The sequence below is a fragment of the Hippopotamus amphibius genome, chromosome 9, assembly GCF_030028045.1.
Source record: "Hippopotamus amphibius kiboko isolate mHipAmp2 chromosome 9, mHipAmp2.hap2, whole genome shotgun sequence".
Taxonomy (NCBI): domain Eukaryota; kingdom Metazoa; phylum Chordata; class Mammalia; order Artiodactyla; family Hippopotamidae; genus Hippopotamus; species Hippopotamus amphibius.
In genome coordinates, this window is record NC_080194.1 from 90628039 (window position 1) to 90649265 (window position 21227).

At 54.3% G+C, this 21227-nt stretch overlaps 3 protein-coding genes across 10 annotated transcripts; 2 read left to right on the forward strand and 1 right to left on the reverse strand.

Annotated features, from left to right (window-relative positions):
* Positions 1–1040: 1040 nt before the first annotated feature.
* C2CD2L (C2CD2 like) lies at positions 1041–14297 on the reverse strand. 5 transcript variants are annotated; one of them, XM_057695687.1, is made up of 16 exons: positions 14036–14297; positions 10374–10429; positions 9394–10111; positions 7311–7406; positions 6828–6947; positions 6543–6653; positions 6338–6454; positions 6132–6243; positions 5881–5989; positions 5127–5191; positions 4910–5037; positions 4633–4807; positions 3809–3880; positions 3528–3664; positions 3155–3440; positions 1041–2163 (listed from the first exon to the last, which is right to left on the reverse strand). In XM_057695687.1, exons 3-16 carry the CDS (start codon positions 9745–9747, stop codon positions 1952–1954), a joined length of 2094 nt encoding a protein of 697 aa, XP_057551670.1. In that variant the 5' UTR covers positions 9748–10111; positions 10374–10429; positions 14036–14297; the 3' UTR covers positions 1041–1951. The 5 variants fall into 5 exon arrangements, with proteins under 5 accessions (XP_057551670.1, XP_057551669.1, XP_057551667.1 ...); XM_057695686.1 differs by having other exon boundaries at positions 3528–3661; positions 3809–3910; XM_057695684.1 differs by having other exon boundaries at positions 3809–3910.
* A 240-nt stretch (positions 14298–14537) lies between these two features.
* Positions 14538–19193, forward strand: DPAGT1 (dolichyl-phosphate N-acetylglucosaminephosphotransferase 1). 4 transcript variants are annotated; one of them, XM_057749081.1, is made up of 9 exons: positions 14538–14910; positions 15226–15346; positions 15517–15730; positions 15975–16121; positions 17228–17312; positions 17679–17867; positions 18185–18272; positions 18439–18594; positions 18678–19193. In XM_057749081.1, exons 1-9 carry the CDS (start codon positions 14750–14752, stop codon positions 18741–18743), a joined length of 1227 nt encoding a protein of 408 aa, XP_057605064.1. In that variant the 5' UTR covers positions 14538–14749; the 3' UTR covers positions 18744–19193. The 4 variants fall into 4 exon arrangements, with proteins under 4 accessions (XP_057605064.1, XP_057605066.1, XP_057605067.1 ...); XM_057749083.1 differs by having other exon boundaries at positions 14782–14910; positions 15323–15346; XM_057749082.1 differs by lacking the exon at positions 14538–14910 and adding an exon at positions 14986–15052.
* Positions 19194–19337: 144 nt separating this feature from the next.
* LOC130860622 (histone H2AX) lies at positions 19338–21212 on the forward strand. The gene has a single exon (XM_057749087.1). It carries the CDS (start codon positions 19975–19977, stop codon positions 20404–20406), a length of 432 nt encoding a protein of 143 aa, XP_057605070.1. The 5' UTR covers positions 19338–19974; the 3' UTR covers positions 20407–21212.
* The last annotated feature ends 15 nt before the right edge of the window (positions 21213–21227 follow it).

A 21227-nucleotide genomic window follows, 5' to 3' on the forward strand; every position in this document is an offset into this window, starting at 1 on the left:
AAATCTCTTTTGAGTTTTGATGACCTAGAATTTGGCATGTCACTATATACCAGTTAACCAAATATCCATATTCTGCCACTCTTTCTAAATATTCTGTTATTCTGTGACTAGCATGGACAGGAGCATGGGGAATATGAACAACTCCATGCCGTCTACCCAAAGGCAGGTGCCCTGAAGCCCTGGTGATATGCATTAGTCAGAATGGCAAGGCTGGAAGTAAGTGACCTGGATGATTACCTAGGCCACCCTTCATTTTCAAGATGAGGAAGTCGACGTCCAGAAAGAAGAAGTGGACTTCTCAAGGTCACTTGCTGTGTCTGTGGTACACCCAGGTTTTCTGTTCCTGGTCCAATGCTCTGACATCCTGCATCAGCTTATCTGTTTCAAGTCCAGTGTGAGGTCCCAGAGAACAGGAACTAGGGTCCTAGAGTTTGCTAGTATCCATAACTCCCTGAAACTTGCCCACATTTAGCAACGAAAGACTTTTTATTATGATGAAACCCTTACAAGACTTCCCCCTCCCAATCTTGTCTCTTCTGAGGCAACAGCACATGCTTATTCTGTGCTAACTGTATGCCAGCCGAGTTCTAAGCACTTTACTCATTTACTCCTCACCCACAACCGAATGATAGCTACCATTACCACAGTCCCCACTTTACAGATGAGAAAACTGAGGTGCTCTGAGGTTACATAACTTGCCCAAGGTCATACAGATATTTAGTGGAGCTGGGTCTCAAATCCAGGCAGTCTAGATCCAGAGACTGTGCTCTGGACTCTCCTATATTCTAGAAGGAGCAGCCTGTTCAAGGAAGGGGAATGAAGATGCCTGTCCTGGCTGATGGACATTTTTTTCTGATTGACATTTTTGCTACAACTTCACCCTTCAAAGACACTTATTCTCCCATCCTGTCTCTACATGTCCCTTCCTCCCTGCAGGAACTTCATAGACCCAATATATGTGTCACCTACCCCACCTCGCTATCTGGGCCCTGTCTCTGATCCTCCCACTCCATCATCACCACAGACTCGTTGCCCATTCACCTTTCAAGGGATGACCCATCATCCAGTTTATAAACTCCAATTTGACTTTAATTTAATAAATTAAGTTCCAAGCCATCACACAGCAATGGACATCATCATCTCCCACTATACAGAGGTGCAGCCCTGCTCGCGCTCCATCATCACACACTCGGTAAATAAAGCCCCTAAAGCCATCTCTCAGGGGAAGGCTTCCCACCAGGCTCCTGGCTCCCCCCTTCCAACAGAGCCATTGCTCACAGAGAAGGCATCAAGTACAAAAATGGTAATAAAGGGGGAAGGAGGGATGAGGAGCAGAGGGGGAGGCAGGGAGGTGGGGAGTACCTGCCCCCCATCCAGGGCACCGGCCCGGCTTTCTATGAGCTGCCAGTGTCCTCAGAGGCAGACACTGGTGCTGGTCGGCGTGGGGACCTGAGGGAGGTGTGGGAGCCCCATCCCAAAGGGAACTGCCTACCCTCCTGGGACAGGAAAGAAGGGTCACCTGGGAGAGATGCCCTCTATCATCTGTTCACTGAGGGTCCGGGACCACACATATAAATAGAAAAGAGAATAAATAAGGGAGGGACCAGCTGAGGAGCTGAGCACTCTGGGACTCCTCTGAGGGGCCGGTGGCAACAGCAGTCAAGCAGGTCTGAGGAATGCCCGCACGTGCCAGGACAGAGCCTCCTCTGGCTCCCAGCCACCCACCCCCGCCTTCTATGTCCTCAGCAACGGGTGCCCGCCTCTCACATGCTTCCCGTTGCAAATACCCTTCCAACTGGCCCCACAGCCCAGGGTGGACAGGGCTTCCTGGAACCCAGAGGGCTTCCCTGGCCCAGGCTGTTGGGAATCCAGGAAGGGGAATGGAAGGGGACGTGGGGAAGGGGCTGAGAGGACTCCTGCCCTCTCCTAGCTCAGGAGGTGAGCAGGGCCCTCAGAGCTGGGGGCTGGGGTTGCCATTGGCCTTGGGTTTGGATTTGAAGGAAAAACGCTTGATAAGACGGCGAGAAAAACTGCCAGCCTTCTTTCGGACGCTGGGTGTGGCCGACGTGTTGGAGAGGTCATCATGTGATTGGCTCAGACCAGCTTCTTTCTGACGAGGCCTCCGGCGGAAGATGAGCTTGGTGCCACTGCGCAGGAAGCTCACTGTGGGGGGAGAGGGGAGGCTGAAGCAGAGAGAGGGGCCCCACGGGGTGGGATGAGGTAGGGAGCAGAGAAAGGACAAGCATGAAGGGGCCCAAGACACAGAACAGAACAAACACGCCCCTTATCCTTCCTGAGGAAAACATGGTGGTGCTCGTGGGATTCTGTGTGTGCTCCCAACCACCACCCTGAGGAGGAAGGTCACGGGGCTGACTGCTCTGTGAGGACAGACTGACGACTGGACCTCTCTACTATGGAAAGACAAAGGCTGGGCAGACGGTGTTCCTAAAAGCCTATAAAATCATGAAGGGACAAAGTGGGTTGACGCTGACTTGTTGACCAAATTCCAGGATGTGAGCAGGAAGTGCTGTGTCTGGAAAACTTCAAAGAGGTAAATTCAGGACCAATATCATGAGAAAGGTACTTACACGGCAGGCTTGGGACTTAGGACTCTCATTATCCCAAGAACCGATGCAGGCTTAAATCATCAACAGTTAAATACATTTGTGGGTGATAGACTCATTGGCAGAGGGATGTGGACATTTGGGGGCAAGCCCTTCAACCTTGGAAGTTAGAGATACCACAGCTATGAACGGATTGTGTCACTGCTAAAGGGATACTCTTAGGGTTGGCCTGGGGTGGGATTTCTTATACTCATAGGGGAGAGAGTACAGAATGAAAGGAAGGGGGTGGGGGAGAATAAGGGAAGGAAGCTATGAGCTTAGGTCCAAGAAGAAAGAAAAATGGAGGTAAGGGAAAATACTTTTGCATCGCTTCTTGTGACCCAAGCCTGTTCAATCCAAGCCAACACCCAAGGCATCAAGTCCCCCCTCTCTACTCTAGCTTGGCTGAAACAGGCTGGGAACTCTGGCAATCCCTTAGGGGAGGAAGGAGGAGATTGGCGCAAGGCTCCCATGTCCCTAAGTGTCCAGTGGGACCCAGGTGATGATACTGGGTATAAAAGAAGGGGAAGGGGCTGCCAATATCTCCCCACCTTTGTGATCCTTGAGGCTGCGGGTTTCCAGGGCACCAGTAGACCCTGTTTCCGACTCAACATCATCCACAGAGGGCCTCTCAGAAATGTCCGAACGTGTTGTCTCATCTGCTTCCTGGACGCTCGTGGGACTGGAGAGGGCATCTAGCGGTCCTGGGGACATGGCTGGTGGGTCTGAGGGAGGTGAAGAGGGACCTCCGCTGGGCCCTGCATCATCCTGCACTGAGGCTTCCAGGGATGCCACATAGCCCAGGGATAGTGCCAACTCGTCCTGAGAAATGGGCACCTGGCAGGAGGGACAAGTTTTAATGGACAGGAGTGACCCATGAGGGCTTTCTCCCTAGCCCAGCTCCTCTCCCCAGAGCCCTGTTACCTTGGAAACACCAGAGATGATGAGTGTGCTACGCTTGGTGGGTGTCTTCTTGGCTGCCCGCCCGCTGGGCTCAGTCAGCTGGCGAATCGCAGTCTCTGCTACAGGGTCCAGGCCATTGGAGAGGTGGCTCTCCCCTGCTGGATGATGGATACAGACGATGGACAGCCTGACTCCTCCCCAGCTCCTTCTTGGACTTGAACTCCTCTGCCCTTCCCAAAGTGGTTTTTGATTCTGGGGCCCAGGTACCAACCACCGCTCACACGTCCCGATTCCCTACTTACGGCTGCTGCTGTGGGAGGTACTGCTGGGGCCACCGCTCTCACTCAGCACAGTTGTTGTCTTCTCGGTCACCTCTACCTTGGACGGGGAGCGGGAGGGGGAGTCTGGTGGGTGGGGGAGGGTCAGTGAGCTGCGAGGTGCTTTAGAGTGGCCCCCCCCCCCCCCACTGTCTTTATTGAGATGCAGACTTTGGTTGACTCAGGGCAGGGGTGACTAAGGGATGATTAATCACAGGGGTGACTAAGAAGATGCTATGGGGACAAAGAGACACCACAGGAACCAATGGGAGTGTGGGAAAGTGCCATGGGGCCCACCAAGGGCGTGGAGAGATGCCATGATAATATTGAGAGTGTGCAGAGAGGTGTCACAGGGGTCCAGCAGTGGTAGACGGAATTCCATGGGACCCCTAGCGATGGGAGAAATGTCATGGAGGGCCCCCGAGAGTGGGAGAATTGCCACGGAGGCCACTGAGTTTGTTGGAGGGTCCCACAGGGTGCTGGAGGTTGAGAGGCAAGGGAGGGGCAATTGGGCAGTTGGGGCTGGGAGAAGGAAAAGGGAGAGATGTCTGAAAAGATGGAGGGGAACTTCCGGAGGAAGACATGTGAGAATAGGCAGAAGTGTAGGAGGGGCTGGTAGATCCAGGACTGAAGCGGCAGGGGACTAGCTAGGGAAATGGAGGGATGTAAGGGAAAGTTTGAGAGTCAAAGACAATGAGGAAGATGTGGTCAGAGAAAAGAGGGAGTGGGAATTAGGGCTCTCCTTGCCCTTTGCCTTTCCCGCCATGGATCTGCAGTCTGGGGCCCCTGGCTAGAGCTGGGCTCTTTACCTAATTTGCCATCTACCCGGGGCCGGGACTGCACAGTGGTGACTGTGGTGACAATGGTGCCATCGGGCATGATGGTCCGGTCCAGCTCAATCTTCTTGGTAGGTGTGATGCTGGGGCGTGGAGTGGAGGGGGTGGGAGTGCCTCGGTTCCGGGGGGAGCCCTCCTCGTACTGAAGCTGCCGAGGGGTGGAAGAGGAACGAGGCAGGGCCTCAAAGACTGGCCTGCCCCCCACCCCACCCTGTGTCCTCCCACCCTCCCCCAGGGGGCAGCTTCTCACCTCTACTGCCACAGTGGCTGCCTGCCCCAGAGTTTTCCCTGGCCCATGGGTGAGTGGGCACACCTGTCTTCGGGACAGTGGTCTGGAAGGGGAGGCCACAGACAGTGTGGCCTGGCCCAAGAGTTCAGCTGGGGAAGAGGTGACACTGTGAGCTGGGCCCATGACCAGGCCCCACTCAGCACCCATCCCGAGGTGCCCCTTCCTGCCGCATACTCACTGCTTCCACAGCTGCTGCTCCTCAGCACTTTGAGGGTCAGCTCCCGGCTCTGGGGGCCCAGATCCCTGTGGCCAAGAAGAGGTGGGGCAGGGAGGGGGGAGATTAGTGAACTGAATCCACCCTTGAGTTGATCAGAGGCCAGAGGCAGAGAGAGATGGATGTAAATAAGATGGCACAAGTGTTCCAATCACCCTCCAAACATGGTCTCTTCCCAGGAGAATGGGATGGGGCTAGGCAGGGACCATATTCTCAGCTGGACATTCACAGCCTCCGTGCTCCTGCTCCATCCTGGCTTCCCAGTCTCTCTCTGTTCAATCGCCGTCTTCTTCCTTTACTCATTCCCTCTGCCAAGAACACTTTTATCTCATACTCCATTGAAATCCTACTCTTGCTCGAAGGTGTGATTTAAATGCCGCCTCCTCCATGAAGCCTACTCTGATTCTTATTCCTGTGGGAATTAAGCTCCCCCACCTAACCACTCCCACGGCACTTTGTGTAAGCTGGACTGGAGCACTTATACCATCTTCTTTACATACATCTGTCTCTGTTTCGAGTCTGTGATCAACTCAGGGTTGGGAGGTTTATCATGGTCACGTCTGTAGCCCTTGGACTAGGCCAGGGCCTGGCATACAACAGAGGCTCACACCAAGGTTTACTGAAAACAGAGCTGATTCATGGCAGGGCTCTGCTGGAAGGATTTGATCCTCAGTCCACCCATGGGAGCAGAGGTGGGGGCTGGGGAGTCACTCCTTACAGTGTCAGGTCCTCGCTCCACTCCACCTCAGGCCCAACCCTCGTGGGCTTGGTCCACTTCTGCTGCATTGGGTTGTCGAGCTCAGCTACACAGCACACTTCCCCAGTGCCTGGGAGGAACCAGAAATTTGAAAATGCTCAGATCCAAGCTGAGAGGCCACTGAGGAGTAGAAAGGCCTTACCCTTGGCAGAGGGGCCAGGAGTGCCCTCAACCATAGCCTCGGCAGTCCCCCAGAAGCTTCTGGCTCTCACCTTCCAGCTCACTTCCCAGGTGAGATGCTCGTAGCTGCCTTAGGAATAAGCGGGTAGGCCTGGGGATGGCTGGCTGGGCCTGAGGCACCATGGGTGGCTTCTCACTGGGTACCTAAAAGCAGAAGGAGGTAAAAAGAGCAAGAAGCCCAGTGCAGTACCCTGGGGACAGTATGCACACAAACTGTTGGCTTTGAGCACCTACTAACCTGGCCCCCAGGGGCAGAGCAAGCCCGGAGGTTGACCATCATAGCTGGCTGGGTGCTGACTATGGCATCCCCGATCAGCTCCTCAACAGTGGAGAGCTCTACTTGCTCCTCACCTCTCTGTGGGGAGGGGAACGAGGAGGTGAGGCCCCCAGCTCCGCTTCCCCCTCCCTGTTCTGTCTCTTCTCTCCCAGCCCTGCCCCCTTACCTCCCTGGCCTGCAGCTTGGGAAGCACTGTCAGGCAGAGATCTGGGCGATCAGTGAAGGCCCAGGATACAAGCAGACCCTCGCCAGGGATTTCCTCCAGGTTGACTTCCAGCTGGGGACAGGGGACAAAGGAACAGTGTTGACTTGCCCCACTCCTCTGACTACTCCCAACCCCCCGGGACCCTCCCTTCCCAAATTCCATCTTAGAGAGGAACCAAATCGAAAAGGCTGAGGCAATTGAACCGCCCGCCCCCTGCCCAGCTCATTTTCCCACATCCCCCTCCACCTGTGTTGGTGGCAGTGTCAGAGTGACGTGGTAGGTCTCCATGGAGACGGCAGCGGGGGACTGCTGGGTCACAGAGACTGGGAACATCACCTCCTCAGCAGAGAGCTGGCAATGCAGCACCTGAGACAGGCGAGGCACAGAGGCAGGGAGGGTCAGGCATGGAGGAAGGGTGCTGTTCCGCTCTACAATGGGTCAGTAGACCCCTCTCCCCTACAGTTTTCCTTGGGAACCACCTTTTGGCGGTCACAAGCCCATGAAAGAATGATAAAAGCCTTCTGGAGACTCCTCTCTCCAGAAAAATGCAGATATGCACACGTACTACATTTTGCATGTAACTTTAGTGGGATTCTCAGACTTCCTGAAGCCAATCCTGGGATTCCCTATGGCATTCATAGACTTCAGGTTAGAATCCTCAGACTAAAGGGAACTCAGGATCCGCCCCCACTCCAGCCCTAAAGAAGGCAGTGCCCATCAGACCCTTACCATGGTGTGCTCTGATTGGTCTATGCAGGTCACATGACTGATGCTGGCTTTGGGTGGGAGTTGGGGCACCTCCTCAAAGGCGATTTGGATGGAGCTCTGGGGGAGTAACATGGGCATAGAATCGGTCCCTGGAGCTGCCCCCCGCAGGGTTGGCCTCCTCAGTTACTAGCTAGGCCCTGGCACTGCAGAGGGCTGAGCTGCAGGCTGGCTTCTGGCCCCTCCTTGGCTCAGGGCTTTAGGACAAGAAGCATTCCCCTTGAACCCCGCCTCTCCAGGGGCCTGCAGCCACTAGGGAGACCTGGAGTGCTAGACCACCTCAGAGAATAGATCCTCTTGAGGTGAAGACTCTAGATTCCTCCTGGAATGCCAGGAGCCTCCCTCTTCTCCCCCACCTTACTCTTCACCCCCCACCCTACCCCCAAAGAAAGGCGTGCATAGAAAAAAAATAATAAAGGTGTTGCTGCCACCTGTTTATTGTAGCTGGGCAGAGAGAGACACAGCTGAGCTAAGGATGAAAGCAGTAAGGCCACTAATTTAAGACAAGAGCTAAACCTTCTTCCAGATAAATAGGATGTAGAGGCACAAGAGTATGACTATTCATATTCTTGGAGATGAAGACTAGCTCAGCATGGCCTTGGGGAACTTTACCAGAGGAACTGGGAAGAAAAGCAAGCTCAGAGGGCTCAAGGGCCAGAGATCCGGCTAATTCCTTGAGGCAGACAGCAGGGTGGCATTAGGGAGCAGAAAGCTGCTTAGCTTAGGTGTTGTAAGAGCTTCCTAATTCTTTCACAGCTGTGGAAGCAAACTGCTGCAGCCCCATCCAGAGAGCAGGATGGGAAGAACTGAGGAGGGGGCACAGAGCTGGTGGCTCCTCCTTGGGTCTTGGGATGGGAGGAAATAAATCCACAGGGCTCATTTGCCTGGCAAACCAGGGGAAGCCAACTTCTCTGCTACTGTAGCAGTCTTGTTCGAAGGCCAGGCCAAGGGAGATGGATGCCTGGAACCCCAGTTTCCCCACTCCCTGCAAGGAAGGCTAATGTCCAGCTGAGTCAGCTGTCCTGAGGAGTTGGTCCTGACCCAGGGACAAGGTACAGGGAGAGCTGGGTGGAGGGCTGAGTTCACAGTGGAGACTGACAGATGCCATCTGGCTTTCTGGTCAGCTGGGCAGAGGAGGCAGAGCAGTTTCTTGTGTGGCCACTTCTGTTTCCAGGCATCTTGGGAGCTAGTCAAGTAAAATCCTCAGACTAGTGGTGGCTGGAAATGGAGAACCCTCTGAGCCAGGGGCTAACAGACTGTGAGGGCCAAGATGAGAGGGGACCCCAAGAGAAGGAGGTCTCTACCTCCCACCCAACCTCAGTCTTATGACCACGCTTCCTGCCCCACTTCCTGGGAGGCCAGCTGCCAGTGGTGCAATCAGAGGAAGTAGGCTGGGCTAGTTTGTGAGTGACCCTCAAGGGGCAGATCTAGGCTCATCTACTGGGAGGGGCATGGACTGTCAATCTCCTTTCCACCTGAACACCTTTCCCTCAACACAAACACTGCAGGGAGCATGGAGAAGGATGTGTTAGACTGTAGCAGTGAAATTACTGAGGGATGGGGTGTGGGTAGGGGGATTCAGGCCCCCCAGGGACCTGCCTGATCACACCAGGGATCTGGGCATGAAGTGCTGACTGGGTGTGGTGACATGAGGACCAGGCAAATTCCTTCCACAGGTGCACCTGTCTCCCTTCTACCCCTGCCAGCAACCCCCCAATCCTCCCTGCCACACACACAACCAGCACCCAGGCTAGGCGGAAGTGCCCTCCGGCACAGGGATTAGCGTTGCTATGAGAACAGCAAGTTGTGCACAGAGCTTGGAGCCAGAGAGTACCTAGACCGCAAGAATAGAGGATTTGGGACATAGCCGGATTTCCACAACCTCCAGCCTCACCTGCACCCTTTACTCTGATCCCAGAGGGAAAGAGAGGTCATGGGGTTTCCTAGTCGATCCCCTCCCCCATACGGCCCTCCTGACCTGAGCAGTCCCTCATCTAGAAGAAAAGCCCGAGTGAGGGGACCACCTAGGTCCTCCTGTCCAACTCACCCCATCCCTGCAGGCCTGCTCGTTCAGCGCTCGCACCCAAGCCCGCTGCCAGTTCTCCCGGAAAGACTTGAAGGCGAAGAGCGAGGCCAGGAGGCCCCGGACGCCTGGCTCCTCGGGGGCGCCGGCCCGAGTCGCCCGCAGCCTCAGCAGCGAGCGCCACACGCCCAGCTCCCGCAAGGAGCCGGCGGGCTCGGCAGCTAAGGCGGGTGCCGGGCCCCGGCCCCCGCGGGCCCGCGCCAGCCACAAGCCCCGGGCATACTGCAGCAGCCAGCCCAACACCGTGAGCAGCGACGCGGCGAAGAGAATCAGCAGGGCCGCCCAGCCCACGTCCCGCTGCCCCCAGCCCGGATCCATGCTCCGCGCGGGCTCCGGTCCCGGCTCGGGCTCAGCCGCTGCCCCGGGGGAGCATGGCCCGGGCGGGCCGCGGCGGGGGCGGGCTCCCCCGGGGCTGGGCGCGCGGGATCGGGGGCTCTCCGGGGCTGGGTGCCCGGGACTAGCGGGTGCCACAGATCGTGGAAAGGAGGCTCCTGGGCCGTCGCGACGCCGGAGTCCCTCTCTCCTTAGTCCGGGGCCCTCGCTCGGTTGGTCCGGCGGTCCGACCCGGGTTAGTCGCCGGCCAGCGCCCGACTCCTCCCACGGCGGGGGCACAGCCGAACCCGGGCGGGGACTCGTCCGCAGAGACGCTGGGGCTCGCGGGCCGGCACCGGCTCCGGGAGGGCTGCGTGCGCAGAGCTGACACTGACAACACGGCCGGCCCCCCCGCCCCCACCCTGCCTTAAAGGAGCCGCACCCGCGCCGGGCGGGCTTAGTGAGCGCGGCGCTGCAGCGCTGGAAGAGGGTTGGAGGAGGAGCGGAGAGGGGAGGAGGTTCCAGGGTTGGAAAGAGGCGGGATCTTTAACTACCCCGCCCCATCCTGGAATCGGGGGTACTCCTGCTCCCCTGAGCTCAAGGCAAGAGTTAACAAGAGTAACTTCACTCACCTGAGATGCCGCCTCTGCTTTCCCCTACGCTCCTTAGCTTTCCATAGTTTAGACTCCTGTGGGGTTAAACAGGAGGTGACCCTTGTGGATAGCATCAACCCCTTATCCCAACGCTCCCAGGCTCAGCAGCTTCTTGGTTCCTATGTTCTGGCCGAAGCTAGACCCTGGGTGTGTAGCTGTAGACCATCCCTCCTAGGTAGACGCGCCTGGCAGAGGTCCAGCTGATACTGACCCAAGAGGAACCAGAACCTGAACCTGGTAGAGGCTGAGAATAGAACAGGGAATATTGAACCCCCTCCTCCACTTCCATCCTATTCCCCTTGAAGCCAGGACCAAGGGACACCCCATTAACCTCCTTGCTCGTGTGGGTTTGTTCTGGATATACTTCCCAAGCCTGGGGCTGCTTCTGTTTTTAAAAATAATTTATTTCCATAGTAACAGCTCTTGCCTATGGAGCACGTGTAGAGGTGGTGGCAATGAGGGAACTGGCAATGCAGTACTGGACTATCAATAGATTCAGCCAGAAGACCCTGCCATCCAAATATGTGATATCCCAGCAAGCACCCAGGTACACTCTGGCCTCAGGATCCATCCCTTTTCCTAGGTTTATGGTAATGGATTCCATCCCTGTAGGACAGAGGCTTGTCATTGCTTTCTGGAGGCAGGCGAAGGAAGATCCTAGAGAATGAGTCAAAGGAATCCCCATTCCCCCAAGAGGCCCTTTTTCTCCACATACATATGGCAGGCCTTCCTTAGAACGGTAAACAGGAAGGTGTTAAGTATCTCTTCCCCAAATCCAGTCATTAGTCTGAGCAACGAGCACATGGGAGTAAACAGTCTTCAAAAGTGTGAAGCTGCAGAGCTAAGCAGAACCTGGCAGGTCAGTGACAGGGTGCCTGAGCCACAGGAGGTGGGAGGAAAACCTAGGGCATCCTCGGATTTCACTCTATAGAATGGGGTGGGGGTGACAGGTAACCTTGCTGTGGCCCTGCGCATGCATCATCACTCCCAAAACCACAGAAGATTCCTAACGTGTGCGTTTTTAATCTTGAGGGGAGAAGTGAAGGGAGAAGAGAACTCAAGGACACAGTAGGAAGCTGTCAGTGGGCAAAGCAGCTAGGGCTAGGGCAATAGGTTATGTGGGAAGTTATCCAGTCATGATTCCACTATGAAGACCCTCTTCCCCCAAGAACCCTTTTCAGGGTTCTTCATAGTTCATCTCAGGTCTCTGAATTCTTGGGTTTGCTTCACCTCCTCCACTGAATACTTGGTCCAGTGATGCCAGATACTGGCTTCACAATTCAGTCATATATGAGTCTCTCTAACCAGTCCTCCCAATCTTCCATCCACTTGTTACTCAGACCTCTCACACTTATTTCATTCTGCCTTATAGTCTAGATGGTTGTTTATACGTCTGTTTTTCCCACTCACCAGAAAGCTGTTTAAGAGTGGGAACCCCTGTCTTACTCATCTCTCTTCCCTTAGTCAATCAAGGTGCTTTAATTTGATGAAGTAGACTCCTTGGGGAAAATGATTGCTTTTATATCACTTTGAGTCCCCACATTACTTAAAAGTTTCCCATGCACATAGTAGGGGTTAGCAAATTCTAATTTTAAGAAGTCTAACAGAAAATATTCCAATATATCAATACATGTAAACACTGAGAATTTCTACATTGTTTCCATCTTTTGAAAACCCATTAATGTAATCCAAGTGGAATGGGAGATTTGGGGGCTTACTTTCAGCTAACAACTTTTGATAAACTGATAGGGGAGAGGTGGGAAGAAATGGAAAAAGAGTAACTCAGCTGCCTGGAAAGAGCCACAGATATGGTCCTGCAAGTGTTATAGATCCAGGCTCTACAAAGCTGAATCATACGGACTTTTTCAGCACTGTGAAACATTTCTGGGACAGTCTTTGTCAGGCAGTCAGACTTCATAGTGCATTGGCTTTGCTTACTGGGAGGCACTCAGAGCTCCCTAGTAGGAGATGCGAATCTCAGACCCTGTCTGCTCAGCCTAAGAAATCAGCTGAAGTCACTGACAACTCACCTGATCTGTGGGTCCTAGGACCAGCTTTAGCATTTAGGCAGATGTTTTGAACTTGTACCAGGACAGGCATAAAATTTCAAGTGTGGCCAAGTCATGTGTTTGTTTGTTTCTCCTGGTGAGTCTGATAATCAACTGGGCGTTTACCATCATGGGAACACAAATATTCAGACTACATGACAAGTATCCAAGTAACCATGTTCTGACAGTAGCATGTATGCATGGACCAGGAATCCCCAGTGTCTTGTGTTTGAACAAATCCCCTACCTTCTTCCAGTGGGGGTTGTGGGGGAGGGCTAATGATCTCTGAAGAAGAAAGAGACAAAGGTTCCCAGTGCCAAGCTGGGAAGGAAGATTTATTAGGACTGGCCTCCTAATGAAACAGGAAATAGATACAGACTGTCCCTCAGACCTCCAGGGAGCCTCAGCCTGCTCCTGATCAACAAGATAACTGAATACTGCCTCCTCTGGGGCTCCCACAAGCTCCTCCTTTCCACCTGCTCCTGGCGTCTCACTTCGCCTGTTTGGAAGGCCCTTCCACTCTTGCCACCTACCGAAATCTTTGGAGATGCTACTCTTCCTCAAGGTCCTGTCACTTACCCTGGTCACAACTAATTGCTCTCTCCATGTGCTCCTACTGCCCTCTGTACCTCTTCCAGATCCAGACTCATTATGTGTGATGATGCCTTGTATACAGATATTTGTGTCCTTAGCTCCATGGGAATACCCTGTGGAATAGAAAACACTTTGCCTCTAGGGAATTTCCAGTCTAAAAGGCACAGATGCACACTCATGCACCCACGTGCAGGTGTACACACACACACACAGAAAAACAATATCAGTCGGATAATAAGTACTGAAAATTTGGTGGAAAACTACTATCAAGTAATTACTGGGATTACTTTATATATATGTTTTTATGTTGTTAATTAGAGCTGCCTTCCAGTAGAAAGGACATTTCACATCCGGTTTTGAGAGACAGGAGGGACTATCTTTGGCCTAAAATGAGTCAACTCGACCCTGACTCCCTATTCAAAAGAGTGAGCAAACTGTCAGCATACTTGAGTTGTCTCCTGAACTTCCTGGTGATGATTTCCTCTCTGAGGACTGGAAATCATTTGCCACCTAAGAGCTTGTTGGTGCGTGAAAGAGAATGAGATGCTGGTGAACTATTTGCGAGGAAACAGGTGCCAAGCAAAAGGCCCCTAACCTGGAGGAAGAAACTTGCCTGGGAATTCCTCAGGCTTACTGGAAGCCAGCCACCTGTGGGTCTGGTTCTCCTACTTAGATCTTTCCAAAGCCTCAGCCTCACCTCCTCAGACTGGGAGCCTGGCACAGTGCAATGATCCAGGACCAAGGTAAGTCAAGTACCGGGTTAAATCCAAGACCTGAGGGCACTTCCAGCCCCATCCATGCTGAAGTGCCCTGCAGTGTTGCCCGGCAACTAACTGCTACTGCGGGGCCAGAAGGTGGGTGGGATGATGAAGGAAAAGTACCTGGATCAAGGACACGGGAAAACATGAAGGGGGGGGGTGCTTTTCAAGTGTCTGCGCTTTAAATATTACATCATTTCCCCAACTGTAGCTGTGTTTCGGAGAACTGAGTTGTGTTTACCTTGGCTTCCTTCCCAACGCTGACTACGTTGGCAACACGTTTTCTGCAAGGCGCAGGTGCTGCTCCACATCCTCATCACGCCCGCCCTCCCCCTTGCTTCCAGTAGCCGTCTTCCCGTCTCCAGAGGCGTCCCAGAGTAAACACGGGGCATTGGCCCTTTAAAGGTGACCAGCGGAGGCCGACGGAGCTAAACCTGACGTGGAAAGAAGAGTAAGCGGCGTCAGACACGTGGTACACGGAGGCACTCATCTTGGAACCGGGCAAGGACTTTTTCTGCTTTGGGCGGAACATCTTTAATACGAAGTTAGGAAAATATCCGCTTTTGTTTGTCCGTCTTTAATTGCTTTTCCAATCCCCTCGTGATGATTCAACTCTCGAATAAAGGATGTGGTTTAAAAGCATACTTGTGTCCCTACTCTGATGCCCATATTAAAAATGGCCGCCGCCTTCCACTACGATAGTCGCTCTGCGAACTAGATCCGGGCGGAAACAGTGGGTAGGCAGATGCAGTGGGGCAGAGCCAAGGTTGCCTTATAGAAGCTCGCCGGAGTCCCGAGGGCGGCTCAGGTCAGAGTTGTTGGGGTTTGCTCAGGCTGGTGTAGGAAGATCCAGCCAGTGGGGAGCGGCCACTCCTTACTGCTGGGGCCTCAGGGCTTCTGCCCAGCTCTCCCTTTAGCTCAGGGGGCGGCCGAGCGGGACCCCTGGCCGGTCACCATGTGGGCCTTCCCGGAGTTGCCGGTGCCGCTGTTGGTGAATTTGATCGGCTCGCTGCTGGGATTTGTGGCCACACTCACCCTCATCCCTGCCTTCCGTGGCCACTTCATCGCTGCGCGCCTCTGCGGCCAGGACCTCAACAAAACCAGCCGACAGCAAATGTGAGGGGCCGCGCGCTGGTCCGGGGCAGGGGGGAAGGGGTGGGCAGGGCAGGGGCGGGGACTGGAGTGCGGGACTGCGCGTGGAGACGTAGCCCCAGCCCAGCAGCCAGCCCGGGACTATGGGAGGTGGAAAGCAGATCTGGTTAGCATTGGGGAAGGGATGGAGGCGGGAAGGTGGGACTCTTGGGTGTATCTGGGACTCCAGTAGTGCTGCCCTTCCCCGCCCCCAAGTCAGGTTACAGTAATGCTAGCACTAGTGAGTGACCACGCCCCCTTTCTTCTTTCCCCTCCGCCCGGCTTGCTGCTGGGCCACAGCCCAGAGTCCCAGGGAGTGATCAGCGGTGCTGTTTTCCTTATTATACTCTTCTGCTTCATCCCTTTCCCTTTCTTGAACTGCTTTGTGGAGGAGCAGTGTAAAGCCTTCCCCCACCATGAAGTAAGTGGGTTAGTGAGGGCGGCTGCCTGTGGCTAGGGCTGGGAGCTGCTAGAGAGGGTTGGGGTTATTTGGGTTTGGGGGGAAGGACTGAGAACGAACGAAAAGACGGGAATTCTTGAACGGTGAAGTGGGAGTAGGCTGGAGCCATGACCTGCCCGAGCCTCCCCCAGTTTGTGGCCCTGATAGGTGCGCTCCTTGCCATCTGCTGCATGATTTTCCTGGGCTTCGCGGATGATGTACTGAATTTGCGCTGGCGCCATAAGCTGCTGCTGCCCACAGCTGCCTCACTACCTCTCCTCATGGTCTATTTCACCAACTTTGGCAACACGACCATTGTGGTACCCAAGCCCTTACGGCCAATTCTTGGCCTGCATCTGGACTTGGGTGAGTAGCAGTGCCACTTCTTCCCCCATGACTCCTACTTCAGGGCACCTTTGCCCCATGAGATATCTAGTAGAGCATCCTTCCTGGTTCTCCACATTCTCCTCCCTGTTTTGTCCCTGTGTCTTCTTAGATCCTTTTGTTGGCCTTTCATCCCATCCTCTGTCCTCACCACATTTCTCAGAATAATATACTTAAATCCTCATTCTACAGATGGCATTACTTTTCCTATTTTGTTTTCCCCCAGGGATCCTGTACTATGTCTACATGGGGCTGCTGGCAGTGTTCTGTACCAATGCCATCAATATTCTGGCAGGAATTAATGGGCTAGAGGCTGGCCAGTCACTAGTCATTTCTGCTTCCATCATCGTCTTCAACCTGGTGGAGTTGGAAGGTAGGTGGGATTGGAATAGGGAGAGAAGAGAAGACTGAGTGTTAAGGGAGTTGGCTGATATCTGGTTTTGGGGAATTCAGAAAAAAAGCGATATATGAGTAATTATAGAAGATAAGGGAAGCTATTTACTTTGCAGATAACAACTAAGATTTGTTAAATGTGAGAAAAAAATAGCAGCCCTGTCATTTATAACGGCATTGGCACTAATAGGTAGGCCATAGCCTTCTCCTATTGAAGATAAACAATTTCATAAAACCCCAAAATCAGACAGGGTCACTCTGGGACCATAACAGAGTAAGACCAAAACCAGACCCCTCTGTAACCATGTCTTGAGCATAGACAGAACCACAGGAACATGACGCAGCTCACAAAAATGACCAAGATCCCCTTCTAGTTAATATGAGTGGTTGCTGCTTCCTTCTGATAACAACTCAGTTCCTCTCACTTCTTGGATCAAAATTATTAAGTTGCTCGATCATAGCATTACCCCTGCTGACAGCGCCCAGTCCAGGGCAAAACTCTGCCTCCTTGCATCCTCCCCAGAGTTACTTAAAATAAATCCTATAACAAGTCCTCCTAACACCTCCTTACTGAGGAGTGTTGCAAGTCAGTAAACCTGGCTTTGAGTACAAGCGAGTTTCTGGTGATCTTTGGCTGATGGACATCCATAAGTGCTTCTTAAAGCTAAGCACTTTTAAAATGTGATCTCACTGTAAACTTTGTAACAGCTCTATTGTGACAGGTGTTTTCATCAACCTTTTTTCAGATAGGAAACTGAGGCTCAGAGAAGTTAAATGTGTCATGGTCAAGGTCACACAGGAGGTAAAGCTGGTATTCAAACATAGGTCTGAATGATCTAAACCAAATGTAAGACAGTAACTAGTTTAGGAAGGGTTCATGAAAGAGGTGAAATATTGGGGATTGCCTGGGTGACGTGAAAGGGGTGGTGAGTTCTTGAGACTCGGGAGAGATGGACAGTACAGCTTGAGACTTGAGAGAGGTGGACAGTATAGCCTGGGACAGAACTTAGGGTCAGACAAAAACAGGACCAAAGTGTGCAGGGGAAGTAGCTATCAACTTTTCTTCTTTTTACCCTGCTTCCAAAGGTGATTATCGGGATGATCATGTCTTTTCCCTCTACTTCATGATACCCTTTTTTTTCACCACCTTGGGATTGCTCTACCATAACTGGTAAGTAGGCCTGTGGATAGCAGGAAGGCTGTTTGAACATGTGGCCAGTATGGTCCTGATTGACCCGTCTCCTGACGGGGAGGCTAAACCTGTGCATCTCTGTATTGAGTGTTTTCTGGGTCTTTAGCTGGTAATATTCTTAAATCTTAAATATTCTCTACACAGCACTAGCTGGGGGCAGGTGCTGTGGAGCGCCCAGGAATAGATAGGTCCAAGGCCTTGGTTCCTGGAGAGCTGCTGGGAGAGCTGGAATCTCCTCTGAGCCAGAATTAGGGTCAGGGCTAGCCCAGTGCTCAGGGTGTGTGATGTGAGAGAAAGGATTGCTAATGCCTCTTGCCACTGGCTCAGATCCTCTCACCCACACAGGTACCCATCGCGAGTGTTTGTGGGAGATACCTTCTGTTACTTTGCTGGCATGACCTTTGCCGTGGTGGGCATCTTGGGACACTTCAGCAAGACCATGCTACTCTTCTTCATGCCCCAGGTGTTCAACTTCCTCTACTCACTGCCTCAGCTCCTGCATATCATCCCCTGCCCTCGCCACCGTATACCCAGGTAGCTGCTTTGGGGCCTGAAAGGGACATCATAGCTTTTTCACTTGGGATGCCTTAGACATTGGCTGTGCAAAGGGAGTGGGCCCAAAGAAGGGCTAACTCTTTCCATGCGGTTAGCCCTTTATACATTACAGAGCACATTTAGTTACAGGATCTCATTTAATGTTCACAGCAGCTCTGATCACACAGAAGCAAGCAGCAGAGCCAGAAATAGATCTCAGGGTGTTTGACTCCACATTCAGTGCTCTTCCTATTAACCACAGTGAGGAGAGTTCTTTGAGTAGTGGCCCAGTCACATGAAGCTCTCTTCCCCTGCAGACTCAATACCAAGACAGGCAAACTGGAGATGAGCTATTCCAAGTTCAAGACCAAGAGCCTCTCTTTCTTGGGCACCTTTATTCTAAAGGTAACAGGGTAACAAGGAGGTAAGGCTCTAGGCTGCCATTTTGAATTCAAGGAATGGGGAACCTAGGCCTACATCAGACCCAAGGGGAGTTTGGAAGCATTGAGCAGATCCCCATTCCTGAAGCGTAGGTATTAGCTGAAGTTCTCTCCACTTTTGGCCCCTTCAGGTGGCAGAGAGCCTCCGGCTAGTGACAGTGCGCCCGAGTGAGAATGAGGACGGTGCCTTCACGGAGTGTAACAACATGACCCTCATCAACTTGCTACTTAAAGTCTTTGGGCCCATGCATGAGAGAAACCTCACCCTGTTCCTGCTGCTGCTACAGGTGCAGTGCTGTTGGGGACGTGCTTTACACCTCCTTGTCTCCCTTTCTCTGTGGTTCTTACTCTAGTTCATTTCTCCTTGCAGGTCGTGGGCAGTGCTGTCACCTTCTCCATTCGGTACCAGCTCGTCCGACTCTTCTATGATGTCTGAGTCCCCTGACCCATTGCCCTTTGCTTCACAGCCTCCAGGGTTCCTGACTCAGGCTGACGTCTTCTAGACCAAGATTGCCTCCTGGCCCAGGCCTCTCCCACCCTTCATTCTCCTCCAGATTTTGTCCTCAGCATTTCCTTTCACCTGTGATTTTTGACATCCTGGGCCTTCCTTGCCCTCTAATGACTATTGATTGGACTCTGCCTATGGCTTTCTTCAACTTGCCCCTTTCCCTCTCTCCCATCTTTGCAGCCTCCGAAGGTGGGATACTGTAGCTTTTATGCAATTACCCACAACTCTGACACTCAAGGAATATGTTGGGCTGGGGATAGGGACACAGGCTCAAAGGTGACTTGACATTTGACTATAAATTAAGTATTCTGATGATTTAGCAGACTGGGGGGCCAGGTGCTCCCATTGGTGACAATAAAGTGTTGTCTTTTTCTTGTTGTTGTTCCTGTAGGTGTATTTCCTATATAGGACATTTTAGGGTAGACTGGGAGGGTTGGTGGAGGCACTTCCTCAGAGAGGATGCCTGTCTCTCTGCCCCGTCTTTTTTCTTTCAGTACATCAGGCCCCTCCTAGTAAGATGTGAACAGAAAGAACAGACCAGACAGAACATGTTGAATAAATATGAAGTGCTCAGGTGGCACTTATGGCCATAAGATTGGCGTTATCTATTCTCTGGTTCGGGGTCGGACTTTCGGGGGTCTCATTCCGTCCCTTTTTCACTCTCCCTTTGCCAGGTAGGAGGAAGGAGTGACCAGACCTGGGACGGGAGGCAGAGATAGTTGTAGAGTTGGCCCCAAAACCCACACAGACTTCCCTGAGACTCCATAGGTAGCTCCAGACTCCACCCTCTTTGTCTTCCGGTTCTGGTCTGGGCTGTAGGGTTTAAATCTGGCGCGCTTCACTTGGATTGGCTTCACCCGGGAGTGGTTGGCTGTCCGCTAGCTGTCGCTCCTCCTCGCCTTTTCCCCGGGCAAAAGGTTTTCAAATTCGACCAATCGGTGGACGCGTTCCTTCGGCTGAGGCGCGTCACCAAAGGGTTAACCGCAGCCAACCGGAGGCGGGTATTAGAGAAAAGAGCCAATCAGGAGGGCGCGGGGGTGTGCCCTGGGGGCTTATAAGGGCGGCCCCTGGGCGCGCGCGCTAGCAGTTGGACTGCGGCGGGCGGTTGTTCCTCGGCCTCGGAAACCGTCCTCCTCACCGCTCCTCTACCTCACGCAGCATGTCGGGCCGCGGCAAGACCGGCGGCAAGGCCCGCGCCAAGGCCAAGTCGCGCTCATCGCGAGCGGGCCTCCAGTTCCCCGTGGGCCGCGTGCACCGGCTGCTGCGGAAGGGACACTACGCCGAGCGGGTGGGCGCCGGCGCCCCGGTCTACCTGGCGGCGGTGCTCGAGTACCTCACCGCCGAGATCCTGGAGCTGGCGGGCAACGCGGCCCGCGACAACAAGAAGACGCGGATCATCCCCCGCCACCTGCAGCTGGCCATCCGCAACGACGAGGAGCTCAACAAGCTGCTGGGCGGCGTGACGATCGCCCAGGGAGGTGTCCTGCCCAACATCCAGGCCGTCCTGCTGCCCAAGAAGACCAGCGCCACCGTGGGGCCGAAGGCGCCCGCGGGCGGCAAGAAGGCCACCCAGGCCTCGCAGGAGTACTGAGGGCGCCCGCGCCGCCGCCCGGCCCTCCCCTTGCCACCACAAAGGCCCTTTTAAGGGCCACCACAGCGCTCATGGAAAGAGCTGGGCCACGTCGGGCTCGGGGCCGGCCGGCTGCGCGCTCGCCCCCTCCGCGGCCCCGGCGCCGCCCGGCCAGGCCCGGCCCGCCCCTCCCCCGCGCGCCTCGCTCCCGCCGCGGCTCGGCCGAGGGCGGCCGTTCGGACGGCGCTCGGCCCCAGGAGCGAGCCCGTGACTCGGCCGGCCTGGCCCCCGAGTGCTGACGGGCTGCGGGGAGGCCGCGGCACCTTCTGGAAAGCCGGGCCGGCCGCGCTGACGCAGGGCCGGGGCGCGCGTGCGGCGGGGAAGGCGAGTCGGTGCGGACGGCCGCCGGCGGGGCCTCGCGCGCGCGGCTCCCCGGACGGGGCTCGCTTGCCGGCGGCCGCGTCAGTCGGTCACTTCGTTTGTCCCGGGACCCCCTTTGCTGCCGGATCCCGGGCCCTGCACGTCCGCGCTCCCTCCATCTCCACTCGCAGGCCTGTGCGCGTCCTGGAAGAGACAGTTCGCGGCGGGAGCGGGTCCCGGCGGCGTGGGGGCTGCGGGAGTCCTGCCCCCGGCCCCGCGCCCCCCGCCCCGCTGCCCTCCCGGCGGGCCCGCGCCGCAAGCCAGGCACCTAGATACCAGCACTAGTCCGTTAATCCGCGTCTGGACTGAGCCGCCGTTGGCTTCGGAACTGGAATTTTGCAGCTAACCCACCCGAGACAGTACTTTAGGTATTGGGGAGTTTCAGATGGACTAATTTTGTTTATTAAAGGATTGTCTTTTTT

What these genes read in the sequence shown, in the direction of transcription:
- LOC130860622 (XM_057749087.1), top strand. Translation starts at nt 19,975, where the DNA reads ATGTCGGGCCGCGGCAAGACCGGCGGCAAGGCCCGCGCCAAGGCCAAG.
- DPAGT1 (XM_057749081.1), top strand. Translation starts at nt 14,750, where the DNA reads ATGTGGGCCTTCCCGGAGTTGCCGGTGCCGCTGTTGGTGAATTTGATC. An exon ending in AAAACCAGCCGACAGCAAAT is followed by an intron (nt 14,911 to 15,225) that starts GTGAGGGGCCGC and finishes GCTGGGCCACAG; the next exon opens with CCCAGAGTCCCAGGGAGTGA. An exon ending in CCTCGCCACCGTATACCCAG is followed by an intron (nt 17,868 to 18,184) that starts GTAGCTGCTTTG and finishes CTTCCCCTGCAG; the next exon opens with ACTCAATACCAAGACAGGCA.
- C2CD2L (XM_057695684.1), bottom strand. Translation starts at nt 9,747, where the DNA reads ATGGATCCGGGCTGGGGGCAGCGGGACGTGGGCTGGGCGGCCCTGCTG. An exon ending in ACCAATCAGAGCACACCATG is followed by an intron (nt 6,948 to 7,310) that starts GTAAGGGTCTGA and finishes CGCCTGTCTCAG; the next exon opens with GTGCTGCATTGCCAGCTCTC. An exon ending in CAGCCACTGTGGCAGTAGAG is followed by an intron (nt 4,808 to 4,909) that starts GTGAGAAGCTGC and finishes ACCCCTCGGCAG; the next exon opens with CTTCAGTACGAGGAGGGCTC.